The sequence below is a fragment of the Lutzomyia longipalpis genome, chromosome 4 (genome assembly GCF_024334085.1).
Source record: "Lutzomyia longipalpis isolate SR_M1_2022 chromosome 4, ASM2433408v1".
NCBI lineage: Eukaryota > Metazoa > Arthropoda > Insecta > Diptera > Psychodidae > Lutzomyia > Lutzomyia longipalpis.
The window spans coordinates 11,541,740-11,558,122 of NC_074710.1; the positions used below are offsets into that span (position 1 = coordinate 11,541,740).

Genomic DNA, 16,383 nt, shown 5'->3' on the forward strand with positions numbered 1-16,383 from the left:
TAAATTCGCTTGATTTATTTCATAATTATTGCTATTCAATATTTCGTATTACTTTAATAACGTAATCAAATTAATTTGAGATCGCTTCATGAGAACTTTTGAAAGCAAAATGGTTTAACGTTCAACGTTAGAAAAAAAACATTGAAACTTTGAAAGAAAATGAGAAACGAAAAAATAAGCGTCAAGTATTAGGGAAAATGTCAAATATTTGACGTTTTATGATAAAGTGTCAAACATTAAAAATAACATCAAATATTAAAATGACGCTCTTTGATTTGTGAAGTTTTTATCAAACGTTTAACAATTCTGTCAATATTTGACATTTCCATTGAAATATCTGGCATTTGACGTTCGATGATAAGTGTTAAAAGTTAAAAACAAAAAATGTTTGAATGAGACTTTTCTTTAATTTTTGAAATTCCTTTTTAAACGTTAAACAATTCAGTCATCATTTGACATTTTCTTTTTAATTTGAGATTAGAAATTCATGCCCTCCAAGTGGTAATCAGGAAAGGAACCATTTTTTGATCAGAAAATTCTGCTTTTGATCAGAAAATTAGAATTTTGATCAAAAAATTCTGCTTTTGGTCAGAAAATTAGAATTTTGATAAAAAATTCTGCTTTTGATCAGAAAATTAGAATTTTGATCAAAAAATTCTGCTTTTGATCAGAAAATTATAATTTTGATAAAAAATGCCGCTTTTGATCAGAAGAATTTTCCGCTTTGGCCAGGAGAATGTTTGACCAAAATGTTAATTTTCCGATCAAAAGATTTCATTCTTTTAATCAGAGTAGATGCTTCCGGAAATTGTGTACTGTACGTTTACTTTTCTAATGCTTGACGTTTCTTTCTGTGAACGTATGACGTTTCTTTTCTTGGATTTGACATTTACTCCGACAAAATGTTAGTAACGAACGATGAATGAAGACGTTTAGCGCAGCTGATTAATATAGAATAAATCTCACCTTTTTACTGCATCTTCCTCTGAAAAATCATGAAATTCATTGAAAAGCTGCTTCAGTTGAAAATCCATCACAGAATTTTTTAAACTCAGCTCCTAGTTTCTTTACAAACAAACCGTAGGCCCAACAAGGTGACGTATAGTAAAACACTAACTCACAATTTCAATACAAATAATTTATTGCAAGAAAAATGTAAATGACACAAGACAAATAATAGAATTGCAAGACAAACCTCTTGCAATCTTTTCCCATTAAATCGCTTTTTTGTATATTTCGTTTTTCTATTTATTTGGTTCACCACCATGCTGAAATTTATCCTGAAAAAACTTATTCTTCCCTTCTCTCTCGGCGCAACGCCAAAGAGGGAAAGAAAACTTTCAAATCTCATTAGAATTTTCCAAAAAAAAAGCTCTTTAGAAAAAAAATGATCATAAATAGTGCTTGTTTTTTGTTTTAATACTTGTATCAGTCGCCGGAAGTATTTAATTTTAACTGCAGAAGAAAAATTATTACAAAAAATTAAATCTCTCAGTAGTGAAGAAAATTTTGAAGATTTCCTTCAGCTGTGACCATCTTTGTTCTCATAACGTCTTGGCAAAAATCTTTTACATTAAATATTTAATCCTTTTCTTCTTCTAATCAGTACACAAAAGAAAATGCAAATAAAAATGTTCCTATCCTCGAAAAAAATAAAACAAAAACCAATTATAAATATTTCTCTGGGAGAGAGAAATTAAAATTTTTCTTTTAAAGAGAAACTGTACAGAAATTACTGGGATTTGGTTTTTCATTACTTTTTTTTCTTACATGAATTTTAAATTAAAAAAAAAAACACCCTTAATTCGCATTCAGTATATTTTTTTTTGTTTTAGGAATTAATCCTAATCCTTAATCTTACCTCCCGTCGTTCCATCATTGTTTTTCATTTATTTTTTTTATAATGCAATATGAATTATTAGAAGACAATTAGTTTACATATTTTTTTTTGTATTTTAATAAGTATTTTTTGTATTTTTGCTGGGTATTTTTTTTTGTTTCTTTTTTATGAAATTCAAAATATTTTTTTGTATTTATTTTTTGTTAAGAATTCGCCAAATATAGAGCAAATTTCTGAGACGTTTTTTTTATTATTAAATTTTCCATTTAAATATTTTTTTTTCTTAATTAAAAAAAAGTCTCTCTCAATGCAAAATGTTGGCGAGAATATTGGTAGGAAAAATGACATTTCTTCTTCTTTTTTTTTCATTATTAAAAAACTCCTTAAATGTAATGTCTATATAAAATTGTAATGATTATTGTGATTTTTTTTTATTCTTTTACCATTCATTTTCTCTCTCAATCTTTTTATTGACAAATTGTGCTTGTGTTCCTTCTTTCATTTTTCTTTTATTTATTTTTTTTATTTATTTTTTAATCAAGCTTCACCTCTACATTTTTTTGCAGCGCTTTCGCATCCAGTTTTACAAAAAAAAATATTTCTTTTTTTTTTATTTTGATAAATATAAGGGTTTGAAAAAAAGAGACATACTTCTTCATCTTCTCTTTTTTTTTTCATTTCATTCCTTCATAAACTTATTGACGATCTGTGGCGCGCAATTTCTCTTCCACAGCCTCTCGCGATGCCTCCGACAGATCAGTGGCCTGAATGTACTTTTGAACACCGACCAAAGACTTCTTCAGCGCATCAAAAGAGCTCGAGTACAACATCTTCTTTTTAACCTAATAAGAGACAAATATTACACAAAAAAAACGAAACATTATTTTAGAAAAAAAGTTTTGTATAAATCCATTAATCAATTTAAAATTGTTTCGAGTTTTTTTTTCTCCCTTCATTACTTCTTTTCATTTCTTTTGAGCTTACACACAGAGAATTTCTTTGCAAAAATTGCCAATTTCTTTTCAAATCAATTTCAATATCTTCAAGCACGCGAACATTTTATAAAAAGTAGATTCGATTAATTTCTCATTAAGACTTTCTTCACTTTTTTCCCCCATTGCAATTTTTATTAATTAAATTAATACTGTTCCCGAAAAAAATTAACTGTGAAATGTTTTCAAGAAATCAATAAAGAAATATAAGTTAGATACCGATAATGGGTTCGATTCTCTCTAAAAATCTTTTATATTCTGACAGTTTTAACAGCTCTGATTTCGTCAGTTTATATCTTTTAAATCGTTCTATTGCGCCATAAAACAAGTTTAACGATTTTGCTCTCAAGAATCGTTTCCAAAAAAAATCTAAAGATAAATTACAGCTTGAGTTCATTTCTGTCAAAAATCTTTAATGTTCTGACAGTTTTGACAGTACAGATTTTGACATTTTATATTTGTGAATCGTACTATTGCGCTATAAAACCAATTCAATGATTTTTCCTCTCAAGAATTATTTCCGAAAATCGAAAGATAAATTACAGCTTGAATTCGTTTCTGTCAAATAATCTTTTATGTTCTGACAGTTTTGACAGTAGGTACAGAATTTGACATTTTATATTTTCGAAACGTTTATTTGTACTGTAAAAGAATTTAATGACTTCTTTCTTCTAACAATCGTTTTCAAAAAATCATAAGATAAATTACCTACAGTTTAGGTTTGGTTCTGTCAAAAATCTTTTATTTTTTCACAGCTATGACAGTTCTGATTCTGACATTTTATACTTGTGAATCGCACTATTGCGCTATAAAATAAGTTAAAGATTTTTCTCTCAAGAATCGTTTAGAAAATTATTATGAATTTGGAAAATAATTCTTTCTTCTACAACTAAAGAAATGATCTGTCAAAATCTTGGAATATTTTTTTTTGCAGAATACACAAAACACTCTAAAATTCTCAAATAGCGAAAAAAGGAAAGATTTCTTTTTACAGAAACAACCACAGTATTTTATTATTTTCTGTTAAAATCGATCACTTAGCCGATTTTGATAACTTTTTTCTCTTGTTAGAAAAGGGATGAAAGTAATTTTCAAGATTAAAAAGAAATACTAAAATTGATTCATTAAAAAAATCACTAACAGCAGAATTTTCTTCCAAACTATTTTCTTTTTTTTCTAAAGAAATTGTTTTATAAATTTATTCAAATCGACTTTAGATTGAAACTCCATCCAGTGGAAAACGAGTTAAGTCTTATAGGAACCAATCAAAATTCTTATTGCTTTTATAAACCAATCACAGAAAGTCTCCAATTCTTCTTATTCTTTCATATTTCATCAAAAAAATTTTGGGATCGATTCTGCTTAAAATATTTTAAATTTTTTCGACTATTTGTTTCGTTTTTTAAACGTTTCGTGAAAGGAAATCTATAAATACCTTTCTGAAAAATTTTTGGGAAAGAAAACCTTTTTTTTTTTCTCTTAAAAAGTGTCAATAAAACTACATAAGAAACTTTAACTGTCAAAATTTAAAAAGAACTTTCAAGTTGCAAGAAAAAAAAAGAAGAATTTTTAACAGAATCTGCCCCTTTCACTTGCAAAATTGTAAAATAAACTTATGAAACTTATGCTCCTCCTACAATAAATTGGTTGAGCCTCACCGTGCAAAGTTGCTTTGAATACACTAAAAAAAAATAATTTTCAATTGACAATTTTCAATTCAATTGACAATTTTCAATTCAATTGACAATTCAATTTTTTCAAAATTTCATTTCTTGCAAAGAAAAACTCTCTCAATGAGAAAAAAATATCTCTCGTCATTTTTCATGCCAAAAAAGCATTGAAAAATGACGAATTTTCTACAAATGCTGTGTTCCTGACTTTGAATGACTCTGCACAGCTGGCAAAGCACATGCAAAGGGGTAAGGAATCAGAATATATTTCAATTTTGCAGTCATTCTCTTTTTTTTTTCACCTCTTCTGTGAGTGATTCACAGTGTGAGATGAGAAAGCCCCAAGTGACGTATTTTCATTGTCATCACTGTGCCTACATTGTAACTGCTTCAAAATGTTTTATTTTATAAAATTTATATATAATGACAAATCTTTCTTACCTTGGCAGTGTCCGGGCACCATGACATGAGGAACAGCTTCTGTTTCTTCGAGCTCTCTGATGTCCCTTGGCACTGATGCATGTATTCAAAGTCAAAGAGACCATATCTGTAAAGAAAAAAATAATAATAAAATGAAATATAATTCCTTTTTACTTCTTCACAAATGAAGAATAAAAGTCAGTAAAAATAAAATAAGAAACAACATTCCTTCCATTTTGCATCATTTGAAAATAAAATCATGAGAATGCAAAAAGAAATCAATTGAAAATGGCTCAAGAATAAAGGAAAGAACAAAAAAAAACAGACGTACATATAACTGCCCACAAGTTCAAACAAAGAAAGTCAATGTCATGGACTTAATCACCTGGTAATCATTGGAATTATCTTTGCGTGAAAGTGAAAACTGATCAATAAACAAGGTGATAAACGGCATCAATAAAAACTGATGCGCAAATTGCTTGAATAAACTTACTTTTTTTTATTATGAGGAAAAGAAAAAATGTAATTTTTATCCATTTATATTGCCCTCATAATAGACTGCAAATTAATAGTTTCGTGTAAAGAAATAAATTTTTTTTATGCATCACAAAAGCTTTTTTTGTTTGTTTCTAAAGAATGTTAAATAATTTTTAAAATATGGTGATAAATGGAAAATTATAGGGGCTATAGGAACGTTTAGAATGGATTAAAAAAAACTTCTGTAATGAATATTAAATTTTCATTTAGACTTTCACAATGTCCGTGGATTAACAGCTTAACTCTTTCGCAACAGACATGAAACATAAAAGATTAATTTTTCAATGTTTCAACATTCCTGTTTTTGATTTTTCTTTTATGTTTTAGATAGCAACTAAGACTAAGTATTATATTTTTTATAATTCTAATTATTTTAGGAGATCTTTAAAAATACTTTGAGTGAGAACCTTTGCAATATTTCTACAGTTATGTTTCATTGTTTTATTGCATTACAGTTCTCAGGTGACTATCAATATTTATTTTTAATTTTAAGTCATATTTTATATAATAATTCCGACGAGGAAAAAGTATCAAGATAAATTGAAAATGTTCAAAGGTAGCAAGCTTAACCTTCTTCGAAACTTCCATGAAACATAAAATTATTCAAATCGCAAACATTATTGTGTTGAGTTTTGTTTAACTCGTTTTAATGGAATTGTCGTCTTTTTGCTTAATCTCTGTTTCAAAGACATTAATGAAACTTTGCACATGAAACTTTCTGTCTAGATTAGTTTTTACAAAAAAAAAACACTTTCAGTTAAAAATATAATAAAACCGATTGTGGTAGGAAAATTTGTGATAGAAAATATGTAATATCAAAACATCACTGGAAAATATAAAATGCTGCAATCTTTTTTACTAGGCCTTTTATTTAGAGAAAAAAAATCAATCTAAATTTTAACTCCTCCTTGGTTGATTTCAGAAATCTTGAAAAGATTTTTAATATTTGAAACATTTAATAATTTAATCCTTTCGCATTTTTTTGGGTTACACGCTGACCCAAACGTGAAACATTTCATTTATTCAATTATTTAGGAATTTAATTGTTTTTTTTTTTTTCAAGTTAGAAAAGCATCAAATTCACGCAAAAGAGACCGTAGACGACGTTCTGTCTGAGAAAAGTTCTCTGAGAGCATTCATATAATAAATATCGTAATAAAAGGGCGCATGTTTCAATGTTTTTATGTTTCACGTTAACCCTTCAACGTTTTTTGGGTCATACGCTGACCCAAACGTGAAACATTTTTTTTCAATTATTTATTAATGTAATTGTTTTTCCATGTTACAAATGCATCAAATTCACGCATAAGGGGCCAAAGAAGACGTTCTGAGTGAGAAAAGTCCTCTAAAAAATTCATAGAATAAAAATCGCGATAAAAGAGCGCATGTTTCAATGTTTTTATGTTTCACGTTGGACGTGAAAGGGTTAAAAAATATTGTTTATAAACTGAAAACTGATTTATTCGATTATAATTTTTTAATCACTTCTCTTAAAATTTAGTTAAAAATCGCTTTGATTAACTTCACCCCATTGACTCATTTGACCCTCTTTGTTCGTTTAAATTTATAAACTTATGATTTAGATGAAACGTGAACAAGAAACACGAATGAAACATTGATAAAATGTAAAGTATTACAGGTAATCAAATAATACAAAAAATCTCGAATTATTAAATAAGTTGAAGAAATAATCGGTTTTATCTTTTAAAAATATCTTGAGCTGTTTATTTTGGATAAAACATATCAAATTAATTTCAAGAAAATAATGATAATCTTGCAATGTCTCGATACAATCTTCCGTCAACATCCATTGACAAATGTCGGCACTGAAGACGGGGTAAGTGATCGAGTAAAACATTTCCTCTAACAGCGACATTCTTAATCGGGTGACAATTAAATCAATATTCTTAATCATCCCAATTAATGGGTATTGTGCTGTTACAACAACAACAACAAAAATCACCCAAAAAAAACATAAAATTTAAAATTTAAAACTTACCGGCATTCTCCGGGTCCTCCTTGTTGAATATCATCAAGAAATTGATCATATTCGGCATTGCGATCACCCACAACTTCTACATCAATTTGCTTCTCATCGCGAATGTAGAAGATCACATAGCGATGCTTTTTGTCCTTTTTGATCTCCTCATAGGTGGTTTTGCATGAATCCGATACAGTTACTCCTGATGCCTTTATTTGCAACATGCAAGTGGGAGAAAGTGAAACATTTAGGAAAAATTTCTTCTTTTTTTTTATTTTTTTGTTGAAACATTTTCCTTATCATTTCATCCAACTTTGGCACATTTCCACAGCAACAAAAACAACAGAGAAACAGTGTCGAATGAGTTTGTGAGGGAACCCCAACAATTCCATATATGGACATGCGTAGCATTTTATCTGCGTCTTGCACTAACTCACGCCAAAAGACATTCCCTCTCACTTCAACCGCTTGCATGCATTAATGGTCACACATAGGTATGTTTCTCTCTCTCTCTTTTTCTCAACATTTATTTTTTTTCTTAGACTCAACCCCTCTATCCATCTCCCTTTAGCTTGCACACTACAAATCACAGCAAAGAGTGAGACAAAACATGTTTTATGTATGTGAGTGAGTATGTTTAAAAACCAAAATATTCAACCGCAATCGTTTCTCTCTCGCGCGCATACTCTCTCCCATTTGATATATATATATATTTTTGTATGTATTTAAAATGCACGATTCGTCACTCTCTTTTACCGGTTTATCAATCGCCAACATCTCCCCCTCCCGCTTGCACACAAATCAACGACCAATTTTTACCATATTTGTAGAAAATGCCTTTTCTTTGCAGAAAAAAAAACGTCTTCACCGAAAAAAACCGTATAGTCTCATTAATTTCTTTATAAAAAGCTAATTAAATTTTTATCTTAATTTAATTCTTAAAATATACATTTTTGACTCACAGGAAACAAAATAAAAATTCTCGGGATATTTTAAATTTGAAATCTTGAACTTGTATAAAAAGTTCTTTTAACACTCGGAGGACTTTACTGGTAATTGGTACCAATTGAAACCTTAAAATCGTCACAGAATAAAATCTATTGGACTTATCTCGATGAATTTAGCATCTATGTGTAGGGAATTTTAATTACTTTCAGATAGCAGAAAGAAAATCTTGAGAAAAGTCTTTTCTTTGGAAGATAATTGAGGTCAGAGTCAGAATCCAACGCGGAGGATCAAATTGGTAATAACTACCAGTCAAAATCCCATACATTTTTGCCATGGTTTTGAGGTTATGTTTCCCCATATTTCCCAAATAAAGTACTCTTGTTCACTTTTCCTCGGTGAAAATCGTTAATATAGACTAATTTTATTGCCGGAAGTGACTAAAAAGTTACTTAAAGAATCTAAGTTTGTCATGATTTAGGCGCAATAATAAATTAAGTAAAATTGTAGCTAAAAAAGTCGTTTGAATTTGCAATTTTGCATCGATTCGACGCAATTTTTTTTCAGTGACGATTTTTTCAATTAAATATTTAGTAATTAGATGCAGGAATGCTTGAAGGAGATCAAGAATTAGTGAAACTTTCGATCCTCGTTCAATAAACTGATTAATAATTAATTATTGAACATATTTTATCAACTGGTACTTATTACCAATTTGATCCTCCGCGTTGTGCCAAATGTTGGGTCCTCTAAGTGTTAAGAGACATTTTAATATTTGACAACTTAATGTCAAGAAATTTGACAGTTCCCAGTTGGTCGCCATATTGAATTCTTTCTCACCCAATTTTAACACAAAAATATAGTTTTCTCAGCTTTTACCGAGCGGATTTTCATAAAATTAAATGCATATGAAGGGGAATTAAATGGGGAATTAAAGTCTACAGATTTTAAGGGATTTTAATTGCTTATTCTGTACTTTTTCAGAGGAAAAGTCAACAGATTATTATATTTCAGATCAGACAAATTTTTATATGATCCAATGAAAACAAAACTATGGACAGTTTAAGAACTTCTTAGTCTTAAAATTTTTTAGGTCATAAAATTAAATTATCATTCAACTATATATCATGAGAATAAAAACAATTATTTAAAAAAAAATCTTAGGTTTAAAAAATGAGTATAAACTATCGAAATTTCGTTAAAATTTCTTCGAAACAATTACTCATTACAAGATAAAATTTAGATGGTTTTAAAAGTATAACAACTTAACCAAAAATTTTAAAATGGTTAAAATAGAGCTAATTTATCCAATTTAGATAGAACTCAAAATTAATAATTGAAAAATTATCAAATTAATTAAAAACGATTTGTCAAAATCGGTTAATTCTTTTAAAATATTAATCTAAAAGTTTCAAAATATCTAATTTTTAAAAATCACGATAATGGCGATTAAATACATAGAGGACGCTGTCAGAATTTTTATTTGGGTTCGATTTTGAAAAATAAATCATTTTCTAAATACGAAAGATAACACCAATTTTTATACTTATCAAAATCGGTTATTCTTTTATTCTTTCCTAGTAACATTCTTCCATGAAAATAACCCTATTAGTTTTATTAGAATAAATTCTTAATTTTTTTATTGACTTGTCCAATAAAGATCTAAATTATTATTTTTTAAAAATTATATTTTTTTAGTTGTTTTTTTTTTATATTAGAATTTGTACAAAGCTTTAATAAAGAATTCCCAAATCAAATACCGAACCTACCCTAAAAAAAATCAAGAACATTTATAATTTTTTCTCTAAATTTTAGGAAGTTTTCTTTTATCAGATCAGCTGAAGAATGCAATTTCGTGCAAACAATCACACGCACAGATACACGAAAAAAGCTTCTTCGTGATTTTCGTGTTGGGTAAATAAGGAAGAATTTTAATGAATTTGCCACGTTCTGCGATAACTCGAGCGTAACGTGTCAGTGGTGAAGGAGCCATAAAAATACCACAAAGTCTGTGATTTTAATTGCATTTTATAAGTCATCACACCAGCTGTCAATATTTTACTTTAGCCCCATGATAAGGTCGTCACTTTTCATCATCATCATTAACTTATTTTCTTCTTCTTTTAAAAACTTTTTCTTTTTTTTTTTGGATTTCTTGGCAAACAAGAAAAGCTCAACACAGAGAGCAAGAGAGACGGGAAAATTAGACAAAATGTTGGAAGTATTTCGTTCACACGGAAATTTGTAATCAATGGCTGAAAGGCATCGTTACGAAATCGAATCCCCGCCACATTTCTTCTTCCCATATAGCCAAAAATAGACTGCGCGCGTGAAAACCGATGATGGTTCGTTCCATTGGGAAAGGAAAATGTGCTCACAGCGTGTTTTTCACACATCACGCGTGTCGGGGTGGAACAACCCATCTCTTTTTTTCACGTGCGTCAATTACAAATGAACGCACACCTCAACCAAAAATCACGATCAAGTGACAATGACCTCTTCATCACAATTTTCTCTTTCTCTCCACCAACCGCCTTGGTGTGAGGCACTTTTAGGCCAGTAGAATTAGCGGAAAATGACCCCAAACTTTTAAATAAATTCGGCCTAGCCAAATTTTGCACCATTTGATTCATAAAAATATAAGATTTTTTTTAATATTTACGTGCATGCTCTAAAACTTATGCTCATTTCAGAAAATGCGTTTGAAAAATTTTTCATACATTTTTCCATAGAAGCCATCGAAGCCATTGAACGAACATGCGACGTCTCTGAACTTCGTGTTCCGAAAAAGTATGATTTGACAGTTGAGAATTTTCGAGTAAATATTTTCATTTTTGTGGGGATTTTTTTTTGTGAAATAATGTGTGTTTACTTATTATTTCTGCATTATCTCATGTAGGAAGTACTTTTTTTAATCCTCGTTATAATTTGTTGAGTGGAAATTGTAAAAACTATAGTATTTTATGTGGTTTGTGTGATCAATTTCTTGGAACCTCCCAGTGACGTCACTTGTTCGTTCAATGGCTTTGATGGCTTCTATGGGAAAATGTATGGGAATATTTAAACGCATTTTCTGAAACGAGCATAAGTTTTAGAGCACTCCAGTAAGTATAAAAAGGTTTCTTATAATTCTTTGAATCAAATGGTGCAAAATTTGGCTAGGCCGACTTTATTTAAAAGTTATTTTACTTCTCAGCTGGCCTATTTGTGAGCTCTAATAAATCCCCCCCACATGTGACTCACAGAGTTGGTGACTCTGTCTCAAATACTTTAACATGCCGTGGTGACCCCTGAAGGTCTGGGGCTCTGTATTGAGTGACAGAGAAAGAGTTATATGTAGTTCACCCCCTATATGTCTAACTATAAATACTTATGTACAATGTATTTTAGCTCTCTCTGTGCTTTCTTATGATACTTTTATGAGAAAAAGTTGCAAAAACAAAAATTTTGATAATATATCGCCGATGAAGATGTTGATGACATGAAGTATATGAATAATACGAAAAAATGATCTATAGTGGGACAGAATAATATTTACTTTCCGGAAACGTCCGGGAACTTCCATCTCATGTGCATTACAGCACTAATAATAATAATAATAATAATAATAATGAGTTTATAAAGTTAAAATTAAAAAAAAAAAACCTAATTTCGGAATAAAAATTTTAACATTCATCCATAATCTCTTTTTACATTTATTTTTTATTAAAAAACTTTTTTCTTTTAGCACAAGTAAAATAAAAGAAAAAGAAGCTGTCAGATTTTCAACAAAAAAATGTAAAAATTATTAAACTACCCTGCAAATGAACAAAAGATTTTTTTTAGAGAGAATTAACCTCTATTCTAACGATTCTAACGTTGAATAAAAAAAACTATAACATTGAAAAAAAGCTATACCCTTGTGTTAAAAGATAGGAATATGGTTCATAATCTTCGGGCACGTCGAATTAGATTGATTTAAGTAAATAATTTTGCGATTGAGGTTACATATTGCATAATTTTAGGCGCTTCTTTACTGAACTGCTCTAAACTGATCTTACGGATTTACTGATCCACTAAAACTCAAATTACTGATAAAAAAAATTAACGCATATTAAACAAAATGAAACACATTCTATCGATCAAATAAAATGTGTTTTACTGATCCGAAATAATAATTTACTGATTAAATGAAAACGTATTGAATTGATCCGAAAAATGGCATTCTACTGATTAAATAAAACCAATAAAACGCATCTTTCTGAACAAATATAATGAATTTTACTGATCAAATATAATGAATTATACTGATCAAATAAAACGTATTTAACTGATTTAATGAAATGTATCCTATTGATCAAATAAAAGGTATTCTAATGAGAAAACAAACTGAACTTAACTGATCAAATAAAATGGATTTTACTGAACAAAAGCGCATTTTACTACTTAAATAGTACGCAATTCAACCGTATAAAAATTATTATCTATTTTATTTTGGAAAAATAACTGCCGTGTCGTGATTTCGATAAAATTGATGTAACTTTTAGCCCCAACTGTCTTATAAAACATAGTTTAAAAAAAAAAAACTTTGAAAAGAATTTCAGAAAAAAAATCAGTAGAATGAAACTTGATTGAAAAAGATATAATGGATTAATCGTTTATAAAACATCTTAGATCTTGCTCTTATATCGAAGTGTAACAAGTAGCCCCTTCTTCCCCTAATAGAGAAGCTTGACAAACAAACAAAAACTTTTCAAACATTGAGAAGAAACCTTTCAGTTAGTTTTTTCTTGCTGATTTATTTTTCAATTCGTTCATTTAACAACCAACAATACCCCGATAGTTTTGCTGTTTGGGAACGCATCGTGGTTTCCTGGCGCATTAAACAACAACAAAAAAAAGAACATCTAATAATAGATTTTTCAGCTTTCCCTCCATCGTGTTTTTTTCTTGTTTTCCTCAAGCGTGGAAAGACACGGTGACGTCACTGTCGATATCTCATCAGAGGTGGCCATGCGATATCTATCCCGCGCGCGTTATCTTAAGCTTTGACGATGATTTTTTTTGTTTTAAGCACACTGTTCCATAAAAGGAAATTCAACCATTTATGGGAAAAGCGGAAAAGTGTCTCAGAGAAGGGGTGGTGGTGATAAGACAGGAAAGAGCTTTATTTGGTGAAAGACTTTTTATTTTTGAGAGTGAGATAAAAATAAATAAAAAAAACAAAAGAAGTAAAGAGTGTAATGTCATGGTCCGTGGGTTGATTGAGGTTGGAAGAACACTACAAGAACGTACAGCTCAGCAAACAAAATAATTGGGATGAAGACAAAATTGTGCAAAATGGGCATACAATGGGATGACGGTGAACAGGTGATTCATCCCACCTTCCCAGCCCGACCGTACCTCTTTCCCCACACCCACTGTACTCTTTTTTTTCCATCTCTTCTCAATTTATTTATTAAATACTTTTTTAATTAATAAAACATGAGATTACGTGGAGAAGCAGCAAAACTAAAAAAAAAAAGCCTCTTGAACCCGAAAAAAAAGAGAAATCAATATATTGGATTTTTTGGGAAGAAGAAAATCTTGCAAGAAGTTGACTTGAGTGATTTTTTGGAGCAAATGTGTGACATTTTTCGTACGATATTAATAAAATGTGTGTGAGTTTTCTTCGGTGGGAAACTAAAAATAGAAAAGCCATCATTTTCCAACTAAAAGAATCATCGGCTTTTACCCTCTTTTCTTAACCAAAAAAAAAATATTAAGATTAATTTTTTTGGAAACGTTTCAGGGAATTGTATTTATTTGTTTTTCTTTGCAATTTAATTGCAACAAATTGCTAAAATTTAAATGAAAATTTGTGTTTTGTCTCGCCCACACAAATTTTCTCAACTTTTTTTTTTGGCAAGTTTCATTAATTTTCTCTCAGTGTTGGTGCAAAATGGCCGTGCTGTCTCACCGTGGAGATAGCTATAAAGTACATTGTGTGCGAGAATGAGACAACTACAGCACTCGTCTGGCGATGACTAATTTTGTCGCGAGAGTGGATTTTTTTACTTGCAATTTTCCACGTATAATACACAATTTTCCACAGAAATTTCCCCCCTGACCGTGTATTTATCATCTCCTGGACATTTTGAGCGGGTATTTGGGGCAAACAACCCCATGGGGTGGACAGGAAGTCACCCAGCACGGAGAAAGAGATGAAAAATGATTAGATGGCGTGAGAGAAAAACGCCCTACGAGAGTGGAATTTTCACACACCCATTGTGGAGTTTTTCACCACACCGCGAGGTAAACTGCGGTGCCCCCATAGTCCGAAAAACCCCCAGCATTGCCTCAATGAAAACGCCCCAATGGGCAATTTTGGTTTAATATCCCAATTTTCGGTGTGACTTGATATTCTCTCTGAGGGGCCATCCAAATGGCGGCCGACTGCCGCAAAAAAACCGGCATGCGGTCGCGACATTTTCGCATGCAATTTACACACAGAGAAAACAAAACAACTCAGAATGATGGGGTACCTACCATTTTGCGACAATTACACTACTTTTAGCTTAGAGCGGATTAATTTAAGTCGGCAATTTAAACGCAATCTTCAACGCACAACCAGTACGCGCGACGACAGCAAAAAAACTGAAGTTCTCAAGCAAAAGTCAGCCAGGTGATGGCGCTTTTATCGGTGAGGTGTATTAGTGCGTCCCAAAAGTAGTTTTCTCAGTTTCCTTTATTAGACTGTCCCAAAAAGTTATTTCTCTAATTAAAAAAACTTCAATTTTGGAAATAATTTTCTTTCTCCTTTTTTTTTACTGAAAAATACGCTTACGTATTTCTAACGTTAAAGAAGAAATGCTAAATTTCTGAAGAGAAACGTCAAACGTTCGAAAGACACTTAAAACGTTAAAATTTTTCTATACAGAAACATTTAACAAAAGATATAGGAAAATGACTCGCGTGAAAAGAAGAATAAAACGTTAGAAATAAATTTTGAACGTTTGAAAAGGATTGTCACATCTTGTCGCTACTTTTGTCGTATCTGTCTCAAAAGGGCATGGAAAAAAACCTTTTCTTACGACAAAGGTAGCAAAAGCAGACGACATGCTAAAAGAAGAAACGTCACACGTTTGAAAAAGATTGTTAAATGAATCAAACATTAAAGAAATCAAGGATTAAAAAAAAACATCGAGTGTTAGAATAGTATCGTCAATCGTTTGAAAAGACACTTAAAACGATAAAATTTTGTACAGGAACATTAATCTTCTAAAAATGAGCATCAAACGTTGGAAAAGAATGGTCGAACATTAGAAAATAAATTTTATATGTTTAATGCTATAAAAAAAAACAAAGAACGTTAGAAAAGAAACGTCAAATGTTAGAATAGAACCGTCAAAAGTTTGCAAAGGATCGTAAAACGTTAAAAGAAATCAAGGATTATGAAGAGAAATGTCATAAAATATTAGAAAACAATAAAAAAAAACTCAAGAAAAGTATCACAAAACATTAGAAAATAAATCGTCACATTTTCATTTGTTGTGGAAATGTTTTTTTTATATGGATTTTTGAGGTTTTAACTGCAAATTCTGATGCAGGAGACGAAACGTCAGATATTAGAGTAAAACGTCAAACGTTAGAAGAAAGAACATCAAATATTATTTTAATAAATATCAAATGTTATAAAAGAAACATTAAAGCTTCAAAAAGAACCTTAAAAATTAAAAAAAAAATCAAATTTTAGAAAAGGATGACAAAACGTTAGAAAATAAACGTCAATCGTAAAAAAAGAACGTCAAACGTAAAAAAAAGAACATTAAACATTAAAAAAAAAGATATCAAATTTTATAAAAGAAACGTTAAAGCTTTAAAAAAACGTTAAAAATTAAAAAAATATATATTCAATTTTAGAAAAGGATAACAAAACGTTAAAAAATAAACGTCAAACGTAAAAAAAGAACGTCAAACGTAAGAAAAAGAACATTAAACAATTTAAAAAAAAAAACGATATCAAATGTTATAAAAGAA

The 16,383-nt window shown here is 29.9% G+C and overlaps 1 protein-coding gene across 1 annotated transcript; it reads right to left on the reverse strand.

The window, feature by feature from the left end:
- Window positions 1-1,117: 1,117 nt before the first annotated feature.
- Window positions 1,118-15,051, reverse strand: LOC129796327 (cofilin/actin-depolymerizing factor homolog). The gene is made up of 4 exons (XM_055838151.1): window positions 14,893-15,051; window positions 7,459-7,649; window positions 4,944-5,049; window positions 1,118-2,682 (listed from the first exon to the last, which is right to left on the reverse strand). Exons 1-4 carry the CDS (start codon window positions 14,893-14,895, stop codon window positions 2,536-2,538), a joined length of 447 nt encoding a protein of 148 aa, XP_055694126.1. The 5' UTR covers window positions 14,896-15,051; the 3' UTR covers window positions 1,118-2,535.
- Between the last annotated feature and the right edge of the window lie 1,332 nt (window positions 15,052-16,383).